At 37.5% G+C, this 26,201-nt stretch overlaps 3 protein-coding genes across 3 annotated transcripts; 1 reads left to right on the top strand and 2 right to left on the bottom strand.

Annotated features, from left to right (window-relative positions):
- Positions 1-4,059: 4,059 nt before the first annotated feature.
- On the bottom strand, positions 4,060-9,369 carry LOC120359483. Its single transcript, XM_039457066.1, has one exon. It carries the CDS (start codon positions 9,367-9,369, stop codon positions 4,060-4,062), a length of 5,310 nt encoding a protein of 1,769 aa, XP_039313000.1.
- A 2,403-nt stretch (positions 9,370-11,772) lies between these two features.
- Positions 11,773-15,643, top strand: LOC105198231 (terminal uridylyltransferase Tailor-like). The gene is given in 5 exon segments (XM_039457065.1): positions 11,773-12,018; positions 12,352-12,529; positions 13,015-13,216; positions 13,296-13,498; positions 15,192-15,643. Coding segments are annotated over 5 exon segments (1,281 nt in total).
- An 8,330-nt stretch (positions 15,644-23,973) lies between these two features.
- Positions 23,974-25,098, bottom strand: LOC120359482. The gene has a single exon (XM_039457064.1). The coding sequence runs from the start codon at positions 25,096-25,098 to the stop codon at positions 23,974-23,976; it is 1,125 nt and encodes a 374-aa protein (XP_039312998.1).
- Positions 25,099-26,201: the final 1,103 nt, after the last annotated feature.

Here is a 26,201-nt window from a genome sequence, read left to right as displayed (position 1 = left end):
ACACCCTGAATGTTTGTCATTGGGCCCCCCGCTGTGGACACATTGACCCATATATTCTGGGTTGTCGACGCGGCCTGCCTGTGCCTCGTGGGCACATTCTCAAGTTGTTACGTCCCTCCTTTCACTCTCCATGTCTTACCTATCCTACTGCAACTCTGGACGTAACACTTGGCTTCATTTGAGAATTTAATCAAGTTTATCGATTAGATTCAATTTTACTCTTTCTCTAATTCTCTTTCAAGAATTTATTTGAATTTCTTTCAACTAGATTGAACCCACTTAATTTTCTATTTTTCTTCTTTTCATTTCACTTCACCACCTTTTTGGGAAGGGGGTGGGGGTATTTTCGTCTAATTATCTTTTTTCTTTTTCTGTTATTTATTAATAATTATTTTCAATCCACAGAAAGAAATAGGTCCTTATTGTTAACATTAATTGTAGTGGATAAAGTTCCCCAACGACCCACCCACAAGTGGAAATCACGAGCAGCCGCGGCTCATTGGCGGAATTGCCGCAACCGTCGAATCCAAAAATTCGAAGCCTTGCAAAAGTTCTTCGCGGATAGATCCGAAATCCTCGCTGCGAAATTGAATGATGCCTTATTAGCTGCTAACATTCTACATCCAGATCCCCTACCCGGAAGCCCTAGCAATTTAGTAAATCTTCCCTTGAATGACGCTCTCACTCCTCCCTTGATTTTTCTGTTAATGAACCCTTTCATTCTTCAGTTCCCTCCTCTGAGTAACCGCCCTCATCCTTCTGCGAGCACTTCTCAGACTCCTTTGAACTACCCACCCGCTACTCTCCCGATTTCTTCTTTGAACTCTCTTACTCACCGGTCGAACGACCCCCGTCCTTCATCGAACACCATCCTGACTCTACCGACTCATCTTCCAGTACTCTCACGTACATGATTTTCCCCGTTACTCCTACTTTTTTCTCTCTTTCTCCCCCTGAATTGCCAATTCTTGATCTTGCTGATGAATACAAATTCCCCCAGTAGATACGAACGCATACACACATACCTATACACTATATTTGTCATACAAGTATAATTAAAGTTCGAAAATTACAAAATATAAATATATAGAGATAAATATATAAGCGTAATTGTTAATCCTCACCGTTTTATCACGAATTTTTGCGAACCTCTCTAAACCTTTCTTTTTATTAATTAATAACTAATTTTCATCTATAATAATCTAATGTGTTCATACATTTTCATCTTAAGTTACCAAAATTATAAAAGAGATAAATATGTAGATAAGTACAAATATAATTATCAATTACGAATCATTGTCAAAGTTATTGAATTTTCCTTATTAATTAATTAATTAGTATTAAACATTCCGTTTTCTCTGTTTTACGTTAACATAAATAAATGTTTATTATAATCTTTTGCTTGATGATGCTAAACAAGCAACTTGTAATGAACTACTCTGGAATATTATTATTCTTCATTTCTTTCAATAAACCAATGAATTAAATATAAGGGAATTTGATTGATATCGCGACCTAATCCACCATCCCTCGCTCTAATAAGCTAAGCACTAGGTAATCCGATCCCGAGGTAAAGCTATTAAATTTATTGCCTCATAACAGGACCGAGGGACGCGGAACGCCCGGATATTTTGTCGTTGGACCCCCACCTGTGGGCCACTGACCAGGGTTGGCATGTTTTAAACAAAATGTTTAAAACAGTGCGTTTAAAACTTGTTTAAAGCAGTGAGCTTTGTTTTAAACACTTTTCTTTTAAACAGTTTTAAACAATAGTTTAAAACTGTTTAAATCATTGCAAATAAAACATAAATTATTTGGAAAAAAAATTGTAAAAAGAAAACAAATACTAATAGATAAGTCGCAGAAAATATTTTTTAGTGTTTTATTTAAATTTATAAATATTTATATTACGTACACTCAGTCTCATGTTCAATTTCTTTAAGTTTAATTCCTTTGTTTAGTGCCTTCAGAACTGTGACTAATTTTGCAGCTTTTTCTGTACCTAATCTGTTTCTTAATTTTGTATGCACTAAACCAAAAGCTGAGAACAGCCTTTCTATGCCAGCAGAAGAAGCAACTGCAGTATGAAGTTGTGTTATTAATTCAAATGTTACGGTATTAATACTATTTTTTAACGCAAGCCACCAAATGCTATCGGCTTAACATTTTTAATGGTTTCCTCGGAAAACAGATAATTTTTTAACGGAGAAGTATTTGCTCTGTAAGACATAATGTTAGGAATGGCTGCAGGGTGATGCAAATTGACATATTCCATGGCTTCATCTAATTGTTCCTGACTTGACTGAAGTCCTCTAAAGGTTGGTTTTTGCAGGCCGTAACCGCTAACTTATGCCGGAATCTATAAGAAATTGACCAATCATAATCGATTTATAGAAGAATAATTGACTATGATTGGTCAATTTCTTACAGATTACGGCATAAGTTAGCGGTTATGTCCTGCATAAACCAACCTTAAATCGATGATCGAATAAATTTGCTAAATAATGTGCAGGCGTCATTGCCATTTTGAAACGCAACGTGTAGAACACAATTAATATCAGACTCTACGTAATTGTTTTGTTTAAAATGATTTATTATTTCAATCCAAATTTCTGTGCCCTCACCAATTGTACAACAATCTCGTTGAACTTTATCTAAAGCGACTGAAATTAATTTTAATTTTTCCAAATAATTAGTTGCATTAATTTTTAAACCCATATCGTTAACTTTGGATGAAATATCCGAGCTTATTGCTACTCGATTATCAGTACAAATTTTACGTAGAATTCATTTACTCTCTTATATAAGTACCTACCTTTTCTCTCTCGCGAAGGTTTTTCTTTTATATATTAGTACACTTATAAATATTAAGAATTAGTACTCTCACTCCTTGGTCCACTTCTTTTATTATTTTCTTCCTTTATTCTTTCTTTCATCCGGATTGTATTGAATACTTCAATTCGATTCTGAAAAGTTTCTTTTCTTACTTCCGCTTTCATCCGGATTGAATTAAATTCACTTCAATTCAATTCTAAAGAGTTTCTTTTTTACTCCTCCTCTCATCCGGATTGAATTAAATACTTCAATTCGATTCTGAAAAGTTTCTTTTCCTACTTCAGCTCTCATTCGGATTGAATTGAATACTTCAATTTGATTCTGAAGAGTTTTTTTTCTACTTTCTTCTCTCATCCGGATTGAATTGAATTCACTTCAATTCGATTCTAAAGATTTTCTGTTTTTATTTCTCCTCTTTTTTGGATTGGACTGAATTATTTCAATCCGATTCAAACGAATTTTTCCCACTCCTTTTCCTTCTCGGATAAACCTTGAAATTTCAACTATATTGTTTCATCTGAACAACCAGAAAGCAACGGTTCCTTATTGGATATTTATTTAGTGGACAAAGTTTTCCCGCTACACGAAAGATAGTGATTCACCATTCATTCATACATTCTTTCTTTTTTTCTTTCTCCTTCCCCCCTTTTTCTATTAACTAAAAATCGATTACTAAAGAATAATCACAGAAGTTAATATCCCGTTTCTTTTCGATATATAAAATTAATAATAATCTAGCCAAATCACCCTCGAAAATGTGTCATAATTATACATACGCTTACTAATATATATTTGTAACAATTGTTTAATAATCTATAAATTATAATTACTTGAGTAATGTTGTAATAATCGAATAATATTGTTGAGTGTTCGACGGGATGGAAAGATTGATCCAGACGGTGAATTCTATTAAAGTGCTTTATTGTGCCCGAATCTAACACGGTGCCCTTCGCGTGCACTTCACGTGTGTCGAGAGACTCTGCGGTATCCCTACTCGCCCTCGTAATGCCGGGGCCCGAACGCTACCAGCGCCACTAACGACGCCTTGTCGCTCCTAACAAGCTACACCCGGTCGGTATCAATCGGCCGGAACATCCTCCCCCCTTTTGTGGGAAAACGAAATGTTCTTACAGAATAAACTGTTACAAAATAAACTATTATGCTACTTAAACTTGTATCGAACGCATTGACAATTAGACATGTAAAACTTACAACTAACTTAAACTAACATCCAAAACGTTCCGGTTTCTTAACTACGCGACCACTTCTAGTGGTGACGGTCTTCGGATCTTGCTCCTTTGGTTTATAACTTAACATGTCATCGGTTTTACAATTATTCGGCTCCCGATTGAGATCTGTACGCATAACTTTTCCGAATTTCGCTTTTTCTCGTAAATCTGTTACATCTTCTTTCTCTTGCGAAATCTCTAACGGATAGATCCTCTGTATTGGTCTCTTAAACATACCATTCCTAGTTTTTAGAGTAAGTACTCTGCCTTGACCATCGGAACCCGGAATTATTTCTATTATTCGTGCAAGAGGCCAGTCTATGCGTCTATGTGTGTCATCGCCGATCAAAACGACATCACCCACTTTGAATTTTCGCGTTTCTTTCCTTCCATTTTTTAACAATAGTTGGCCTAAATATTCAGTGCGGAATCTTTTCCGAAGGTCCTCGAAAATTTTCTGTCTGTATTTAAACTTGTTATTTAGTTTTTTACGATAGAGCATGTCGCTATCTGGAACACCGTACTCTCGAATTTCTTGCAAAAACATTGAAGGCGACAATGGTCTAAGATCGTCTGGATCTTCTGAGATATACGTGAGTGGACGACCATTTATTATTGCTTCGACATCACATAGAACGGTATATAAGTTTTCGTAAGGAAGACTCGCTTTGCCCAAAATCTTACGTAGCAACGTTTTCAAAATTCCTATTAATCTTTCCCACCAACCACCCCACCACGGTGCCGCTGGTGGATTGAAATACCATTCAATTTGAGTTAACGATTTATGTTTGCCGATTTTTTCCCAATCTAACTTGCTCAGAGCGTTAGCGGCGCCCGTAAAATTAGTTCCATTGTCACTATATATGACTTTTGGACGTCCGCGTCTTGCTATAAATCTGCGCAAACATTCTAAGAAACCCTGTGTTGATAGCGTCGATGCTAATTCAAGATGGATTGCTCTGTACACTGCACACGTAAAAATGCAGATCCAACTCTTCCCTCCCCCCCGCGAAATTAGTGGCCCTGCAAAATCCACTCCAACTATTTCGAAAATCGCGGCATTTCGAACGCGGTTGAGAGGTAACGGAGGGGTTTCGGTTTCCATGCGTTTAACTCTTTGCTTTTTGCAAATTATGCAGTCCGAGATAACTGCTCTTACAATTTTCCGAAGAGAAATAATCCAGAATTTCTCCCGTAGTTTGGCCATAATTATTTGTGTCCCCGCGTGGCCCATAGACTCGTGATATTCTCGAACCAGCATTGGAACGATATCTTCGTCGTTTGATAAAAGAATAGGACACAAGAAATTATAATTATCGCATCTATTAAAAATCTTAGTTTTCAAAAGGTACAGCCCGTCTTCAGTTTTCATTGTTCGAAATGCCGATAACTTGGTTTTAGATACTGAGTTAAACATATTACTTTGTAAATGCTTAAAAAGTTTTGTTTCGGCTGCTTTTCTTTCTGCAAAAGATAATGTTAATCGTTGTCTAGAATCATTCTTCTTTGCAGCTTCTTTATTACTGACTTTTTTCCTACAGTTAGCGAAAAATCTAAGCATCCACGCAAAAAATCGAACAAGTTTGCTGTAGGAAGAAAAGTACTGATTGGCTTTAAACTTAAAAATCTCAGTTTTTACTGTGTGTACTAGAATTGACCTTTTCGCTTCTTTTATTATTTCCTCTTCACTATAAATGTCTGGACTAGTTATGGGCCACTCGGATTCGACTTTATAGAGCCACGTTGGGCCAAACCACCATTCGGAATGCACTAATTGTGCCGGACTGCAGCCACGTGAGGGAAGATCCGCGGGATTTAAATCTCCGGGTACATGTCTCCAATCATTTGGTTCGCTAAGAGTCCGAATTTCTTTTATCCTATTCCAGACAAATGTACCCCATTGCGTGTCCCGTTTAATCCACGCTAAGACCGTCGTCGAATCTGTCCAAAACGTTGTCTTTAAAATTTTTCGCGTTAGAGATTTAGACACCGATATCGTTAGCCGGACTACAATGGTGGCCGCCATCAATTCTAAACGCGGAATGGTAGTTTTTCGCGGGGCTATACGAGATTTAGCACTTAGAAGTCTAACACTTGTGTTATTCCCGTTCTCAACTCTAGCAAAGACCGCCGCCGCGTATGCTAGTCCACTCGCGTCACAAAATGTGTATAACGTTAGATTTCCTTTGCCCAGTTTTCGCGGAATTTTAATCTGGTTTAACTTATCTAAGTCGTTTAGCCAGTTTCTAAATTGATTGCCCCGATTGTCTTCGATTTCGGTATCCCAGTCTATCTTTTCCGCCCAAAATTCTTTAAGTAACAACTTGGGTAGCAAAGACACAGGGCACGTAAAACCTACAGGATCAAAAACTTTATGTGTTGCAGACAGAATTGTTCTTTTTGTTATTACATCAGGTGAATTCTCGTTTAATACTGCTGGATTAATTGATATTGTATCTTCCTTTTTATTCCATAAAATTCCCAAAACGAGACTCGATTCATTTTCTATCGTTTCACCCGAGCTTTCCCATCCCCGTAATTCAAATCCGCCTGCCGCTAAAATCGACGTAGCTTCTTGTACAAAGTTTTTTAACTCTTCTTCCGAATTTACGCTTGTTACACAGTTGTCTACATAAAACGCGTTTCTCAATTTTTGTATTATAGTTTCGGTTTCTTTTACAGCTTTCATGTATGTCGATAAATGAAACTCTATAATAGCTGCTAATAAAAAGGGACTACATGCCAAACCGAAAACTACACGACAATGACGGAAGATTATTATTTCATTATTTACAATCCAGAAGAAACGTAGATAATCTCTATCCTCTTTGTGTACGGAGATTTGCAAGAACGCCCTTTTAATATCTGACACCACTCCAATTTCCCCTTCTCGAAATCTGTTTAGAGCTGACGGTACTAATTCAATCAAATTGGGCCCCGTTTCCAGACATTGATTTAACGACGGATAACCCTTTCTGCTCGCCGAGGCATCAAACACCGGTCTGATTTTTGTCGTGCCGTGCGTCTTTACTACTGGACGATGCGGCAAATAATGCCCGGAACCGTTAATTTCGCTGTCCGTTACTCTTTCAATAATGCCTTCCGACAACCATTCCTGAAAAACATTATCGTATACTTCGAAAAGATTTTGGGCTTTAAGCTTTTGCGTACATTTCTTTAATCTATTGCGCGCGATATCATAATTACTGGAAACCGGAGCGTGGTCGTCCACCCACGGTAATTTAACTTCGTATCGACCTTCGTTGTTCAACCTCGCTGTCTCCTGCAGAAACTCTCGAATTCGTTCCTCTTGTTCAAATTTATCCGTCTTTTCAATTGGATCCGTGATACCAATGACATCTAAACGCCACAGATCAGACGGACTGGCCTCTTGCACAAACAGCGTCGTAAGCGTTACCGCGGTGTCGGATCTCCGAGATATCATCGGCAATTTTCCCATTACTGTCCAACCTAGGAGAGTTTCAAATGCTGTTAGTCCATTTTCCAAATTATATTTTCGACCGGTCATCAGTTTGCCTGCCACGTCCGCACCGATAAGAATGCCTATCGCGTCGGTTTCTTCTCCGATATCAGTTAAATTAATATTATTGTTGCGTAGTTCGTTAACCCAAGAGTCTTTTTTGATGCTCGGAATAGTACTGCAAATAACGTTTGTATTCATAGCAGAAAAATTGCATGCATACGAACCATCTAAACTTCTCAAATGTATTCGGAACATCTCGTGTTTCTCGACCCCGGATTTAATTCCACCGAACAACGTATGTGTAACTTTTAATTCTCCTAGCGAATTATAACCTAAATCTTTTACGATATCGGTGCGGATATATGACCGTTGTGCGGCTGTATCAATGACCGCTCTTACAATTTTCTCCCGTGACATCGAATATATTTTTACGCGAAGAGTTTGCAAGTACACGTCATACCTTTCACAAAACGTAGCTAAACTAGAATCTTCGACTGTTTTCTTATTGTCATCCGAGACCGTATTCTTATTATCGTCCGATTTGATCGCGGAAACGCTCTCTTTGCGAAAAATACCCGGACACATTAAGAGAACATGGCGTCTCGTACACCAATCGCATTTCAACCTGCTTCTACATTTTTGTGCCGCGTGTCCTCGTATCAAACAATTGTAACAACAATTTTCTTTTTTGACGATATCTCTACGTTCATTTAACGTTAACTTATGTGCGTTTTCACAGTGTTGGCTTTCGTGATTCGATTTACAAAAAATACAGACCGGTTTTTTCTGCTCTTTCGCGACGAGAAGTACGCTAGCGCTGGCCGTTTCCTTTGACGATTCTGGTTTGTTTCTCAGCTTTTTTGCTTTGTCGTGCTCCGTCGATAACCCGAATCCTGTCAGCGCCATGTCGATACGTTCCTCGTTTTCTACCTCCAATTGCAGAAACTTCAGCAGTTTGGCCAGTCGATCGGTAGTCTCACGTTGCCCGTTGTCCTCAGCCAATCCTCGTTGACCGCTACGTTGCCATGCTCGTAGGACCTCTTCTGGAAGGGACGACTCAACCAATGGATAGAGCATGGCCGCACACTTATCCGTCGTCACACCGAGCGTTTCCAATGCTCGTATATAACACTCGATTTTATCGTATAGGCTGCCCAGCGACGGCTTTTTGTTTCCTTTCACGGCGTTTTGCAGCACGAGACCCAGAAGTTCCCGAACGTAGAATTCCACTACAATGTCGTCTCTTCCGAAACGATTTCTCAAGCTCGTGATCGCCTTCGCGTAATTCTCGCCCGTGGGCGGGAAACTTTTCACGATCTCATTGGCTCGGGAATCTGGACCGGTGGCCTGTAGAAGATACTGGAACTTGTCTTCACTGCTTATCGACATATCGTCGTTAATCTTCTTGAATTGGCTCCAGAACGGTAGCCATTCCTTGATATTGCCATTGAATTTTGGCAGTTCCAGCTTTGGAAACTTCGAGGTCTTGGTAGTATTGGTTACCCTCGTGCTTGATCCGTCTTCCGGTATCGCGGGCCTTCTCGACGTTACCTTCATTTTTGCGGTTAGGTACTGCGTTTTATATGCGTCGTCCGATTCCAACTCCTTGGCGATAACCTCTTCGTCCAGGTCTGATTGGAAAAGCGCCTGATTATATGCCGAATGCACAGTATCTAATTCCGACATCTTTGTTTCGAGAAATTGGAAGGCCACCATCTTGTCTTCACTTGAGCAATCACTGTCCATTTTTGCCGTAAAAGCCGTGAGTGCCTTCGTGAAGGCCATCCTCTGGATCTTTCTCTGTTTCTTGGTAGCATCCATCGCGTCCTACCGACTGCGCCAGTTGAGTGTTCGACGGGATGGAAAGATTGATCCAGACGGTGAATTCTATTAAAGTGCTTTATTGTGCCCGAATCTAACACGGTGCCCTTCGCGTGCACTTCACGTGTGTCGAGAGACTCTGCGGTATCCCTACTCGCCCTCGTAATGCCGGGGCCCGAACGCTACCAGCGCCATTAACGACGCCTTGTCGCTCCTAACAAGCTACACCCGGTCGGTATCAATCGGCCGGAACAAATATTATTTAGATTATATACTTAGATTATGAACCTTCAAATATGTAACGTTCGCAATTAATTATTTCTTTTATTTACAACTTAATGAGAAAAATTAACGTTAAACCAGTACATCCCTGGTAATAAATAAATGCGGCAAATTAAATTGTCAAATGTAAAATCTTCTTTCCTCTTTTATTGACATATAATAATTATACCATTATGTACGTTACTTTTAAAATATATGTTATACTAGTTTTTATAAAGAAATTTAAATGTTAAAATTTATTACATTTTCTCTTCAAATTAATCCGTCTCGTTGAACACCTCCTTTTAGTAAAAGATCACGCGAAGTCCGATCCCGAGGTAAAGAGATTAGTTCTCTGACTCAAATAAGGACCGACGATCGCACGATTCTTGGAGGGGCGTCAAAGCGTATCGTAACACGGTGACCCAATTTCCAGAGTCATAAAAATGCGTTCGCCTTCGTGTCGTACGTTCGTCCAGTACGACCACGAGTTTAAAAATTCTGTTGCGTCCTTCCCTGTCTTCCCTAAATTCCAGATGACCTTTCCTTAACCATCTTTCCTTGAAGGCTGGACGTAACAATATGGTTAATCAACTTTTTTGGTCAATTGGAATTCGAACGGCACGGTAGCAAAGTTTTGTTAGGGTCAACGTGAACCATATAGTGTGTGAATGAAACTTTTTTGTGAATAATCTTATGTAAAAAAAACTGGACAAAACACGTTTAAATAGGTCCGTTTGCGTATATTACTCTGTCCAAAGTTGAAATACTATAGTGCCGTGAAAAAGAGGACTTCTGCATAGGGTCCGAAATATATTATCAAACACATCAATTTTTAATTTTAGACACCTTGAATTAATCAAAAATATCTCATATTCGCCTTGTTACTTAAGTATATTTTTTAATAGTAATGGCAGTAACATAATTTTTTTTGAAAGTATGCCTCTTTAGGTTTAAAGCGCCGTATTTTAAAGTCTTTAAAAGTTTTTTTGTTGCAAAAATATGATTTTTTAAAGAAAAAGTGGATTTTTGAACAATTTTTCATTTTTGCTTAATGTTTTTCTTTTATAATTTAACAATAAATCACTTTTCGGCAATGTCGATTATGCGGTCACATTTCTGAGATTCTAAACTTTTATGTGAAAAAAAAGATTGTTTAAAAATATTGATTGGAACCAAAATGATAATTTCTCAAAGTTGAAAAAGTCTCCCAGATCTGAAAATGTGTTTACGTATTTTACGGGATTAGTGTGTTTAAGGATTAACATAATGTATTTTATATAGAACTAGACAACGTAATTAACGTAAATGTTATGTATTTCATAAATACAGGATTACGGAAAAAATGGAGAAATGCGTTTCATCAAACACGCGAATGGCAATAAATATGACATCGTTGAGCGAAAATCAGGACGATACAAAAAATGATACAACAAAGAAGCTTGAACCGGAAATTTCTCTCCGAAAAGGGAAGAAAAAATTAATGAAAAAGAATGCTAAAGTCATGCCAATTGAAATAAAGTTTAATCATATAAGTAATCAGTCGTGCTGTTTGCATTTCACTAATGAGACACAACGAGACAATAGAACAAAGAAACAAAAGACTAGAGGAGATAGTAATAATAATAATAATAATAATAATAATAATACAACAACGAATAATCAAATATACGGAATCTTCACATTTGAGACTGCGGACGTAGTAAACAATTCACATGATAGCGATGATTCATCTCTTTCACATATAGAAAAAGCTTCAAGTGTAGGTTCAGAAGACGCGAGAGCACAAGAATATGAAGACCTTCCAATATCCATCGACCACCTGTATCGAGATCTAGAGCGTCCCTATCACCGCGAAAATAATTATGAACATCAGACGATGAAGCATATGCTGATTGACACATTCAAACTAATCGCACACATCATTATAAGGTCATCGCCTACTTTACTATGGTGTTTCTTATGCCAAAAAGAAATTCGTCTTAAAAAGGGAACAGACTCTACGGCAAACAAACTTATTCATCACATCCGTAATTGCCTTAAAAATCGTAATTGTTTACATAAAATGGTGGAAGAAGAAAAAAATCATCAATAACCAAGGAAGAATTCACCTTAGCACAATTAGCACGTGAATATATCATCATGCCTCGCAAAAACTACCATTACTGGGATGACAAATTCAAATATAAGATAAAGGAACTTGGAAGGAACTTTATAATCGAAGATTACAGATGTTTATTGTGCGAGCAAGGTAATTTTATGGATAACACAAACCACGAAATTGAATTAGACGGTGGCAATTACGAAATAATAATTAGACACATAAATAGTGAAGCACATCAATATTTTAAGAAAAAATTAGAGAGTGTCGAAGAAGTACAAAAAATAGTAAGTGTAATACACGATGCTTTTCGTTCTGAAAAGAGCGAAAATCATCGTTGTAACTTGTGCAACTATAAAAATATATTAGAAGTAGAATTTATCAGGCATTTAAACGACGCCGCTCACATCAACCAATTGACAACATTGTCTGAAAACGATAGAAAAAAATACAATCATTATTTTTGCTATGCCTGTTTATTGCGATGGTACGGGCACAAAGAAAGTTACATACAACACAACAACAATACAAATCATAAAACCGCAATACCTTATTATCCATATATAGAACACTTATCTAAAGACTGCTTAGACCTGTTAAAGTATGTTAAATAAAACAAGAATGTAATTGTTACCAACGCCAATTTGACATTGGAAAATAATAATTTACACCGTTTGCTGCGCCATTTAAAAAGAGATTTGCTGTCAACTTTTCCAAATATAAAAGTTTACCCTTTCGGATCCAGGATTTCCGGACTGGCTTTACCCAATAGCGATGTAGACATATTTCTGGATTGTGGTAAGTTGATTTTATAATTTAATTTACATAATCGTTACAAATTATTAAAATTTTAAATGCAATATGGTATACACAAAATATATCTATTATTATTTGCTACAGGAATATTAATATTTTAATGTAACTATCATTTTATCTTTAATTTATATAGAAATAGATTTCCATTATCTATTAAGTTACAATTAAATATTTTAATAATTATAATATCGAATTTATAAACGATATATACATACATAATGATTATACATAACGACCGCAAAGTATACACGATAATAATGTAATTTTTGGAGGAAAATATACATAACATAATTGAAAATGAGACTTTGTCTCAAATGCGTAATACGAAGCATTATGTATAACAATCTGAAGATTATAGTTTCTTATTATTTTTATTGATTAGTGAGTCTTAATTTTCTTTTGTGCATTATACTATTTCTATCTAATAATAACTTTTTTATATTATAATATAAAATATACATATAAAGGCAGAATCTCGTACTCACGGGCCCAAGAGATACTCGAATTAATTGAAAAGAATCTACAGGCTCTAAAAAAGATTTGGATAATTAAGGAAGCAGTTTTAAACTGCAGGACACCTGTTATAAAATTACTGTATATTCCTTTAAAACTGAATTGTGATATAGTGGTTACAAATGGTCTAGGAGTACAGAAAACAAAAATGATTAGGTAAGTTTCTGGTCTGTGTTTATGATAAAATTTTTGTATGAAAAGAACATATAAAATATAAACAATGATATTTTTTTAGATGTTTCGTTGAGGCTTTTCCGATGTGTCGAAAATTAATTTTATATGTGAAACGATGATTACAAACTTCTAATCAAGCAGGACGGAATTTTATAACGAGTTATGCTGCCGCCTGGCTCGTCATTTATTATCTGCAACGTCTGGAAATATTTCCCAGTGTATCACACTTAATTGAATTGAGAAATAAATCATGGCGAATCAATGGTAAGTAATAATATTTTGTAAATATAAAATAAATCCTTCATAAGGAATATAAGTAGTGCAACTAAAAAACTGTTGTAATTAGAAAAAATTTATTAAAAAATTTGATTTTTCTTGACTTTCGATTTTCTTACAATAATCTGATTTGATTCATAGTTTGTCATGGTAGAACTAAGATCCTTAGATATTGACAAGAAAACAAGTTTAAAAAAGTTAAGTCATTTATAAAATATTTTCTAGATGGACGGACAAACGGCAACCTAATAATGTAAAATATTTATAAAATATTTTGAGATGCTACACTAATTTACATACATACGAGGTGTGTTCAAAAAGTATCGCGAATTTTGTGTTTTTTCAAAAATTATTTATTTATTCATGAATATCTATTTTGTCCCCTTCAAAGTAATCCCCATGAGATATTATACACTTGTGCCAACGGTTTTTCCAATCTTCGAAGCACTTCAAAAAATCATTTTTTTTTATCTTGTTCAGCTCCTCCTTCGATGCCGTCTTTATCTCGTCAAGCGTAGCGTAACGTCGTCCTTTCATGGGCCTCTTCAGTTTAGGGAACAAGAAAAAGTCACAGGGGGCCAGATCTGGGGAATACGGTGGCTGCGGCATCATTAGTGTGTTGTTTTTGGCCAAAAAGTCGCGCACAAGCAACGATGTGTGAGCAGGGGCGTTATCGTGGTGCAAAAGCCAATTTTTGTTCTTCCACAAATCCGGGCGTTTCTGGCGGATTGCTTCGCGCAAATTGCGCATAACTTGCAGGTAATATTCCTTATTGACCGTTCTACCCTGTGGCAAGAACTTATGATGCACCACGCCCCTGCAATCGAAGAAAACTGTCAGCAAAACTTTCACATTCGACCGAACTTGGCGCGCTTTTTTCGGTCTTGGTTCGTGCGGCAGCTTCCATTGAGATGATTGAGCTTTGGTTTCCACGTCATAACCATAAACCCACGATTCGTCACCAGTTATGACCCTCTGGAGCAAATTTGGGTCGTCGCGGACAGAGTCCAACATCTCATTAGCAATGTTCATGCGATGCTGTTTTTGGTCGCAATTGAGCAATTTTGGTACGAATTTCGCGGCGACCCGTCTCATGCCCAAATCATTGATAAAAATCGAATGGCACGAGCCAATCGATATGTTTAGGTCCTCAGCAACTTCTCTAACGGTGATTCGACGATTGGCCAATACCATTTTCTCCACTTCATTAATTTTTTCGTCTGTTGTTGAAGTGCTCGGGCGTCCGGCACGCTCTTCGTCGTTCACATCTTCTCGGCCTTCTGAGAACATTTTGTACCACCGATAAACGTTGCTTCGGTCCAAGGTAGCTTCTCCGTATGCCACAGTCAACATTCGGAATGCATCCGCGCACTTAATTTCGTTTTTCACACAAAATTTGATACAGGTTCTTTGATCCATTTTTTTGAATAGGTAAAAATCGAAGACGACCCAAAACACGTGCAAGCAAAGCAGCTGTCAACAATTAAGTGAACATTCAAAATGGCCGAGCTTGTCGGCATAAGTGAGAGACATGAGTACCAACATAACGCCACAAAAAGATCGAAATTCGAATATACGTAACCCGCGAAAATTCAAAATTCGCGATACTTTTTGAACACACCTCATATACATCAGGCAAGTGACTTGACGTTACTTGTAACATATATTTTTATTTTTCCAGGTTGGGAAGTTGGTGTAACCTACGATTTTCCTGTCGGACAAACAAACCTCTCTTTTAATGAATTATTATTTGGTTTTTTTAAATACTACTCGGACTTTGATTATGGTTATTATGTAATCTGCCCATTATTGGGTAGAGGGTTAGAGAAAAGTACGTTTTGGAGTCATATTAATATGAAAGAATTAACACCTTACATTGATTATATAAAACGTCGCATAGATCGACATACACAACAAGCACTAAAACGTTTTTGTACAACAGCACTAAGTCTACAGGATCCGTTTGATTTATCGCACAATATAACACGGGCAATGGATTCAAGCAAATTGAAATATTTTCGAAAAGCGTGTATCTACACAACAAGATTTTTGAAGAAAACTCTAACTGGCATTTCTTCTAAAACTATCGAAAAATATAATACAAATTGGCACCTATACGATGATTCAGATTAATATTTTAATAATACTCGTCTTTTTATATGTTTAGATTAATATTTTTATACGTTTTATATATTTTGTATTTATCTTTTTATGGAAATATAAAAAATAATTTAAACAAAATTTGTTTAAAATTATTGTTGTAAAGTACCCTTTGAGCCATTCAACTTTTGTTCAGAACATTTTTTTTCCATCTCTTTTAGTGTCGACGATATTCGCTTGGAAAGAAAAAACCAATTTTCTTCAAAGTGTTTTATCCCCTAAAAGTGAAAACGGGCACGTATAAAAAAATACGTGTCTGTTATTTTTATCTGTATTACAACGTGTTAAAGGCTCATAAAAATCGGAGAGGGACCTCAGAGCCTTTCCTTGTGAATTAATGGATTTTCCGGAAATGACAGAGAATGACTTAAAAGTTTTATTTACGTGCTCTCATCAGTTATCACAAGCAATTCCTTACTTGGCAGAGATTATAGACGATAACGAAATCATAAATGCTAATATTTTTAAAGAAAATAAAAGCATGTTAAGTTCAAAGTGAGATAGCGATTAACCGAAAAACCTATAAGTGTTATATAATAATACCAGCCAAATACAATTAGAAAAGCTGGTATTTTACACATGCGAATGTGTTAATGGACTAGCAATAAGAACAGTTGGCTGTTGTTCGCATATTGCAGCATTTATATACTACTTGACGCGTGCGAGATATTTGTTTCGTATTGTAAGACCAGCGGAAACTGGATTAATCAACTTTTTTAATGTTGAAAAAGTTAATCTGTCATAAACGACGACAGTGATGAAGACTGACGTGACACATTTCTATTTATATAATAACGATTAAATAAATACACTACGTGCCATGGATTTTCGTTTTTTATTTCTTTATTCGCGTAAGTAGACTTTTAGGAAGTCAATTATTAGAAACAAACTTATCAATACGAAGCGAATTTAAGGTTTTTTATACAAAGGTAACTTTGTATATGAAAAACCTTAACTCTCTTGCTGTTATGTTAGTACATAAGTAGATAAGTTTATCATATGTGTTCCGTGCTTGATAAAGTTAAAAATTGATATATTTGAAGAAAATAAAAAAACTGCTAAAATCAGTTAAATTAATATTTCTGACTAAAAAAAATTGAAATCTCATAGTTTAAATTACGTGAACTCTATAATTTTATACTGCTCTTTGCAGATGTGTAATTGTATTTAAAAACAACGTAATATATGTCAATCGGATGTACTTAAGACCAAAAAATAATTAAACAAATCAGTTTTTATTTTTTTTCAACACGTTTCATCAAATTCAAAAATCTGAAAAAAATATTAAATATAATATGTCATATGACCCATCCACTGAATTTTTTAAAAAATGGACACTGTTTTAGATTAAAAGATAATGTAATTTTAAGAATTGTAGACTTTGTTAAAAACAAAATTTTTAGCATAGAACGACAAAAAAATTAGAGCTTATTAGAGTACGACCAAAACTACATTTTTTTTATTTTCAGCGAAACCGAAACCGAATATTCGGTCGATCTTTAGTTTCGGCCGAATCCGAATCCGAAACCAAAACCAAAACTTTTATAAAAAATATAAAAATTTTAGAAAGGGATACATGTATAGGAGCATGCATAAGAAATATATTATTTATGTATGTACATAGGGTAAAGTTGTTTATTATGAGATACTTTTCTTTGAAGGCTTATAATTTATTTAATTTATATTAAATTAATGTCATCCAAGTGGAATATGTATTAGTAAAACAATATTTTTGTAATATTTAAAAAAACAATTTTCACAAAAAATTCCACTTTTAGAAATTTTTTTCGAAAATTCCTAAGCGGTCATTTATCCAAGTCGCGATCGCGACCCCAGTGAACATTGCTTGACCTGTGCGATCGCTGCGGACTGATCCCTCGTAATGACCTGTGAACACTTTGTGCTAATACATGTATGTAACTGAGATCTGGTAGATCAGGTCAATATACGTTATCGAAAAAAGAAAATATGTATAATTAAAGCACATTATTTATATAAACAAATATAAAATTATAGTTTTTTTACTAATTTCACAAATGCGGAATAGCATTTGGAATAACTTTTCTATAATTTGTTTAAATAAAAATGCAATTAGAACATATATGTCAATATAATACAATAATTTAATTAAATATGAAAAAAAATTTATTAAAAAAACATTGAAAAAACAGTTAAAAAATATTATTTGCTCATTGGGATGTTGATTGAGGTTTCTTCATTTATCGACCTATTTCATCTATTGATAATATTTATGTTTCTCAACAGTACTATGTTTAAGAAAGAAATCTTGGACTTCAAAATCAAAAGAACAAGTATAAGTTTTAAATAATCATTTTGACGTTGAATCAACCTTGAATCAACATGCTTCGATAAGAAGCGATCAATATTGTAGGAATATCGAATTTTTATCGACTCAACCAACTGTCATCCTTGTCGAATCAATCTTGAATGACTGGGAGGACTTCTGCATAGAGTCTGAAATATATTATCAAACACATTAATTTTCAATTTTAGACACCTTGAGATAATCAAAAATACCTCATATTCGCCTTGTTACGTAAGTTATTTTTTAATAGAAATGGCAGTGATATAATTTTTTTTTAAAGTATGACTCTTTAGCTTTAAAACGTCGTATTTGAAAGTCCTTAAAAGTTTTTTGTTGCGGAGATATGATTTTTAAAGTGGATTTTTGAACAATTTCTCATTTTTGCTTAATGGTTTTTTTTTTACTACTTTACAATAAATTATTTTTTGACAATGCCGATTATGCATATTTCTGAGATTCTGAACTTTTATGTAACTTAACTTAAAAAAAAAAAGATCGTTGAAAAATGTTGATTGGAACTGTTACGTCCAGCCTCGAGTAGAGTAATTATGTCAGTAATAAGTGCGATTCGGAGAGGCTCAAAAGAAGCGAAACACCTGAGCTCGGCCACGCGAGCTCAGGTGTTAAGGCGCGCGGCACGAATGTTGCATGTGGACGAACAAAGATGTAGGGCAGTAGATATTGCGACCAACATCCAGATTTTTCCTCGCACTCCAAGGGTACTGTTCCGAGGCAACGAATTCAATCGCTCTACCCCAGGATCGGACTAAGTGCGTAGATCTTTTCAGAGCGAGAAATGGTGTGGCTAGGTCAAGAAATTAATCGAGCGTAGATTAGATTAAAAATCAACATATATTACATATATTTAAAATTCTGTCTAAACAGAGAAGAAAATTAATAGAACAAGTTTCTTAAAAATTTAATAAATAACTGCATATAACCGAACAGAATTACATTTGCAACAGTGACAGTAAGTAATTTTTACATAAATTATACAAATTCTCACTATTCGCGAGCAAAACATTTGAATTTCAAAAACAGATAATTAAAAAAACTCTAAAAATTAAAATAAAAAACAATATCACTAAATATCACAATCTCTCCTATCGTGAACTTTTTATTTAATCTAACAATACATTTCAAGTGAGAAAAAATAATTTTCATGTTTTTAAAAACATTATAAGTAGTATATGGTTAGCCATGGGGCGTCAAAACAAATGACGTCACTGGCGCCAGTCTTATCAGTGAAATGGTGGGGGTAGGGAGACGCGCTAGCAGTAAAAGGGCCAAGTGGAGGGGAGGGTCTGACGAAATTTGGAGCGGGGCGTGGAGGACCTGACGATATCAGGACCGGGCGGAGGGGCGGGGAAGACCTGACGATATCAGGAGCGTTTTTATTGGGAAGTAAAGGGGATGGCTCCGGGAGGAATTAGAGTGTGCTTATTGGTTTCCCCCACGGCTGCCCCCAGGAGCGGATTGGTTGAAAAACAGGTATTTTGGGAAAAATTTAGCAGCAAAGTGGGGAACGGGTAAAAGAGGCCTGAGAAGTCGAAAGGTCTTATCTGAAAATTACGATAGAAAGGACGGAAGCGCCTTTTACGATATACATATGCTTTCAAAGGTATGGTACGTTTAGAAAAAGATAATTATCAAAAGGAAGCACTTTACGATTTTAGCGTTACTACGTGCAGGAGATAGAGTCTTGGCGTTAGGTAGGTCGAGTGAAAAAATAATTCGGTTTTAAAAGTTACAAAAGAGTATTTATTGAAACATTCAACTTTTTTCATACATCTACGAGTATATTCTTACATTTTTAAGTTACATGATTGAATGGGGTAGCATACAGATGGTTTCATCACGCATTTTCTTTTATTATAAAGAAAAAATTTGTGAAATAATTCTGCGATTAGTCGATCGTTGTATGTGTGTTCGACAGAAAATAAATTGAGAAATTGATTAAGATTATAGCCGTTACACATGAAATATAAAAAAACACAGCAGTATTGCCCGCAAGTTTGGGAAAGCGCTCCTTGTAACTGTGTGGTGTTCCATTGATGCGTGATAGAGTTTCGTCGCAATCGCAGGAGAAATCTAGAATCCGAGGGAGGTAATCCGTAGCTATCGAAATATGTTCCATTTCCAAGTTTGTCGATGTAAAAGGCGACCCAATGTTGGCCAGGTTGATTGTGATCATCCGTGTTGGCAACGATGGCGGTCGACCTCGTCCACACCTTCGGTAGCTTGTCGGCTGGATAGACTCCCGTGTATTCTGCGTTCAATTGGCGCAGCGCATGTAAAATTTCGAGGGAATTCATACGTCGGCAGTGGGATTATTTTCTCGTCTTCGGCTATAGCCGACGCTGTTTTGAATGTTATTTCTTCTTCTTCTTCTTCTTCTTCGCTGTCGTTTTCGTCGGAACGAAGACTGCTCGAGCTACTACTATTTTGCTCGATTAACCAGTGTTTCAATTTGTAAGCATTGCGCAACGCGCAGTGAAAATTTGCTTTTGCGCGAAATCCGTGATACGTGCATCGATGACCACTCTCCTCGACATCGGGTAAATTTTTGAAGGCTGGAGAAACGCCTTCCAGATTATATACGTTTCTGGATAGCAGATTGCGTAGGTAACGCGCCTTTTCGTGTCCCCTGCTATAGATGTAGCGTGCTTGTCGAGTAATTTCTCGTAGATGTTGCTTGAAATATTTGAGATTAACTTCGCCGTCGAACCACTCGATGCCGTGATAATTGCGCGTAAGCCAGTTGTTTTCACGTTTCGAATTTACAGGCAACTCGTCAAACGGGCAAGGTCGTATTATAATCCATTGGCCGATGATTGGAGTGTTGACAGCGACAACCGCGACTTCTTTCGGAATAAATTGTTCCTCAGCATCGCGAAAACCTTGAATGTCGATGACTATGTCCATAGTTTTATACTTTACGCAAGCTTTCTTAATCGAACCGACTACGTCCGAGTCTCGTTCCAAACTGAATTCTCTTTTAGGTATACGGTAGTTTAATGATGGTGGTGACGATAAAGATGATGGGGGAGTGAACATTTTACAGACAATGTTCTTGTTGTTGATCCATCTGTGTTATAAGAGACTATCCAGAAAAATCGACTATGACTTGCCGAGATGAATCGATTTCTAGAACATTATCGAACTCGGCATACACGATGCAATTAACGGTCGCGGTAAGTGCCTTTTCAAATCTCACTTCTAGTCGTAAGCTTCCATGTTTCACGAGATTCCAATGCCCAGCACAATTAGCCGATAGATCGGGTGTAAGATCAAAAGCGAAGAGGCAATATCCGTTAGAGTAATCGTCTCTGCTTATAGAATTTCCCTCGTTCAAAAAATGTATGCCTGTTCCGGAAAAGAGAGTGTGATACGCTTCGATGTAGAGCGGTTCGTCTTTCTTAAAGCTCGGCTGTAACGGTCTACTTGGAATCTGCATTCCGTCAGCGTAAAGCGAAAGGAAATTTATGCCGTAATTCTTAAAGTTAAACGGGTTTAATTTTCTGTCGCCGTTAAACGCTTTGTTATCAACAAAGCCAACTATTATTCGTTTCGGTAGCTGTCCAAGTATCACATTGTCTAACGATTCTCCCACGAGACCAGAGTGTATCGTGAACGTTTTAACTTCGACTCTCGTAAGGGGATACTTGGCAGTGGTTTTACTCAGCATTCTCGCATGCGCTAGTAATACTCCGGGAGTTATTTTTGCTCTTCTTACAAGTAGACTAGCGTCTAGAATGCGGATTTTTGACGTGGAATTTGTTTCCATTAGACAAAACGAATCTTTGGAACGTACGAGTCTCATTCTAACTTCCACTCCGTTAATTAAGAATTTATCCTGATTAAAAACGTCGCAGTGAAGATGCCCTATGAGATCCAACGCGCGTCCTCCTTGAATGTAACGAGCGCGTCTTACGAGAGCCTGATTCGTTGGCGAATCTACCGGCTCGTCCATGAAACCGGGAGTATCCGTGTCCCACAGACAAGAGGTGAGATGGGAAGTTTTTGCGGGTGAAGCATAATTTAATAACGCCTCGATGTATGCGCGGTAAGCGTAAGCGTTGTTTGGAGGTGACACGAGTTTTTGATTGAAATACACGTCGATTTGATTGAACATGGAATGCAGCAGTTGATTTACAGGGCCTACTTTGGGCGCTGCGGCGGCGGTGCCGGTATTTGTTCCCGTTTCTACACGTATACGGAGACTTAGCATAGTGTGCGTGAGATCCAGGTAGTCTTCTCCATGACCGGGTATAACAAATTCTATTGGTGCGTCGTCTGCGAGCGATGTTACGGGCTTGTAATAAATCCATTGAGCACTCTCGATACTAGTCTGGGTAGGCGGTAAAGCGAAGAGATCGAGTTCACTCTTCAAACACTCGCTCGAATGGGTATGAAGGAAAGACATACTTATCACGACGCACTATGGCTAACGCAAATTCGTGCGTGGATTACGAGAATATGTCGGATACACTGCGCTTCTTGCTGTTGCGGCGTTTCGTGCTGGATGACTTTTTAGTTTTTCGAGTTGTTCCGTGACTTTTCTTTTTCTTCGATTTTTTAGCGCCTTTTCTGCGTACACTTTTTTTCGATTTTCTTTTGACTGAACGATTACGTTTACAAAGCGACGTTCTCTTAGCGATGCGAGGATCGTGGTAACCGTGAGGAAACTGAAGCATCGGAGTTGTTACGGATACTTTATATCCCGATCCTTTCATCAAGTCTTTTATTTTTTCTGTGGCTTTTCTTTTGAGGTTTTTCCCCGATTCCGCGAAGCGATTTTTGAATGCCTCATTCAACGGGGTATGGTTCTCGACATCCTCCATTACGTTGATGCCCGCGCGTAAAGCCTCCTTACCGACAGCTCGCGCACCCCTCTTTAGATAAGGTAAAATTTTTCTAAATAATCCACCGAGAAAACTTCCGATACCATGTCCGCGTTGATAGGGCGAGCCGACAAAAACCCGTGGAATTCCCCCACCCCTTCCGTTGGCACCTCCGCTTTGCGCCTCGTAATATTCCTCATAGTCCATGGTGAAATTGATTTTCTCTCTTTTGTTTATCGCAGACTTACGTTTATTTCAACTGTATTCTTATATAAATTATCGAGCACGTCTGAAGTTCAATGTCACTGTCAAGGTTCCCGATTCAAATGGTTTTTTTTTTTCCGAGCTGATCTCTTATATCTATTTCGATTCTGCGGAAACGCGTTTGTCGCAACGGAATATAAAATGGAAAAGAGAAATGTTTCACCTGATTCGTTCCGTACGCGTAATTACTTTCGCGTGACTCGACCGGGACTATTCGGAGAAGCGGAGTTTGTACATCACCGGTTATATAAGATTCACAAATATCGCAATAAACGAACAGCTTATCTGGAATACCACGCCACAGGCTACAGGGCTCTTTACTCTGATAATAATAAATTCGATTACCGTTTTCCGTTTTAAATCCGAGTTTGAAAAAAGTCATGCATTCACCGGAATCGTTTATCATAATCTTACGAAAGTATAAATTATCTTTAATGCCTAATTCCGTTTCGCATCCTAATATTCGAAAAAGATTATCGGAAAAGTTAATATAATGATTAGCGCGACATTTTTCCACGTCGCAGCTAAGTCCTATTTCGAGTTTACCACCCTCTTTTTGTATTTCGAAAACAAAATGTGAATCTCGACACGCTTCATTAATCTCGTGGATAAGATTCTCGATAGTCTCGTAAATACCATTCTGTATTATTCTATGATGCAACACATATGATCCATTGCGTATCTCGTATATATCTTCTGTGGAAAAGAAATATTTGAGCTCATTTTCCGGAAACTGACGTACGTGAAAAAAACTACAGGGAAATTGAATCTCGCTTAGTGCAACTTCCCATTCTCCATGCAATTCTACAGTTTGAGGTAACTCCGTGATGAAGGAGGAAGTAGTATTTTCCGGAAAATACTGCATACTGCTATTGCTCGGAAGAATCATGTGAAATTGGTCCGTTGCCGTCATCTCGGAGATTCGATAAACTCGAGGCTGGGATCCAAGAGTCAAATTTGCTAGGATATCCGCGCCAGCTAACTAGCAGTTGCTTATTAGCACCACGTCCTTTACTCCTTATCACGCGATCCACAATAAATTCTTCCTCCTGCAGGTTTTTCTCGATTCGAGCTAATTCTTGTTCGTAAAAGATCCCGTCTATGACCTCCCCCGTTAAATCGCTTAATTCGTACACACGAGGTTTTCGCCATTCAAGAACACGATGAATTCGAAATATCTCCTCGGTCCAATTCGCCTCGTATCCTTTCTCGAAGGTGCCTTTCGCTCTACTGACGCGGACGAGATCGCCAGCATGGTATTTAGCATTCTTAATTTTGTTAACGTCTTTCCACCGTCGAATTATATTTTCACGCGCGATACGAGCATTTTCTCTCGTTACAACCGCTGGTTGCATTTTGGTGACCGAATGACGAGTGTGATTGTACGCACGCACAATATCCTGCAAAACATCGATATATCGACGCGTATTTTTATGCGTAAAATATCGCCACATTCGTTCCTTTAACGTTCTGTTAAAGCGTTCGACGACGGCTGCTTTGATGTCGGGATTGCGCGTTACTCTAAAACGAATATTGTTTTCTTCCAAAAACTTTTGCGTCGCACGCCCGACAAATTCTTTACCCTTGTCAGTTTGCAAGTATATAGGTATTCGTCCTTTGCTTCTCGCGAGTACACGTTGAAAAGCTTTTGTCACGCATACGCTCGTTTTGTCACGTAATGGTTCCACCCAAACGAATTTACTAAGTACATCGATAATCACGAGAATATAAGAATATCCGTCATTATAACTTTTAAGATTTCGCACCTCAATCAAATCGCCCTCCCACACATCGTCGATATTTGTTACGTTGTAATGCAGTCGAGGAAACTTTCGGCGCAGTGGACGGTGCAGCGAGTACGCATCTTGCGATTCCAGCCAGCGAGCGACATTGTTACGTGTGAAATTCGGCTTAGCGGCACGTGTCAGATTTTCCACTGCTGAGAAGCCGGCGTAATGCGCGGGATCGTAGTATAATTTTTCAAGTTCCGACATTATCGATTATTTCTTCAGTGTATTCCAATCTAGCAAACGCCTTTTTCGCGCAGGAAGCGAATCCGCGTTTTTCATAAAAGTTGTAGATGGATAGGCTTTACGAAAGTAAGGGGACAGATACAATGCGTAATCAGGGGCTCTTTCTTCTCGTTCTTGCTTCTTGCGTTTTTCCGATTGACGTTTTGTCGATCTCGTTGAATATGTTTTCGTTGCAATCGGCGTGGAACTTGACGAAGGCCGATGTTTCACATTAATCGGGGAAGAAAAAGCGAGGGTGCCATTTAACAGTCGCTTATTCCCTACCAGTGTCGAACGCGTGTTTAAGCTGCGTAGTAATCGAGCAAACTGAACTCTTCCTACTGGTGGTTTTACGATTTTTCTTTCTCGCATCATGTCGTTCATCAGCTCGCTGATATTCGAATCTTTTACAATGCTGCCATCTATAGTCACAACTCCATTCTCGTTCCAATTAATTCTGTCAGGCACCGCTTTATCGAGCAAATGTTTCATCAGTAAGCGAGCTTGAGCGCGATACGATTTCGGGACAGTTTCTACTATTTTTCCGGCACTTTTCAGCAATCGAAGGCTATGTTCTCTTCTTATCACGGTATTGTCGATATCGGATAAATGAGAAAGATTAGCAGAAATTTGCGATTTTTGGGGGATATCGTGAGAAACGAGCGTCGATTCGCCGTCACTATTGTTGCTGATCTCCTCCAGGAGTGGTGTTTCGTTGTCGACAATTTCGGTTACGTTGGTTGCATTTTGTTTTCGCACTTCTCGGATATAGTAAAGATACCGCCAAAGTACCTCCCTGTACATTTTCCATCTCTCATCCTCGTTACGCGGGTAAGGTGAATTAAGAATACGACTCATTTCCGCATCGAGTCGTGTCAGAAGGGTACCAGGAGTTTGTACGGAATTATTATTATTATTATTATTATTATCGTTTTCACCGTTCTCCGTCGTGATATTTTCCTTCGGCTCTACAGCAATCGATTTATTCTGTTGTTGCTGCTGTTGCTGCATTCTCTCAAGATTTTCTGTAGAAATTAAAACCATCTTTTTTGCCCTTTCCATTGCGATTTATTCTTATGATTCCG

The sequence above is a fragment of the Solenopsis invicta genome, chromosome 14 (genome assembly GCF_016802725.1).
Source record: "Solenopsis invicta isolate M01_SB chromosome 14, UNIL_Sinv_3.0, whole genome shotgun sequence".
Classification (NCBI taxonomy): domain Eukaryota; kingdom Metazoa; phylum Arthropoda; class Insecta; order Hymenoptera; family Formicidae; genus Solenopsis; species Solenopsis invicta.
The sequence above is the reverse complement of the archived record's forward strand: the minus strand, read 5'-3'. Positions and strand labels throughout refer to the sequence as shown.

What these genes read in the sequence shown, in the direction of transcription:
- LOC120359483 (XM_039457066.1), bottom strand. Translation starts at nt 9,369, where the DNA reads ATGGATGCTACCAAGAAACAGAGAAAGATCCAGAGGATGGCCTTCACG.
- LOC120359482 (XM_039457064.1), bottom strand. Translation starts at nt 25,098, where the DNA reads ATGTCGGAACTTGAAAAATTATACTACGATCCCGCGCATTACGCCGGC.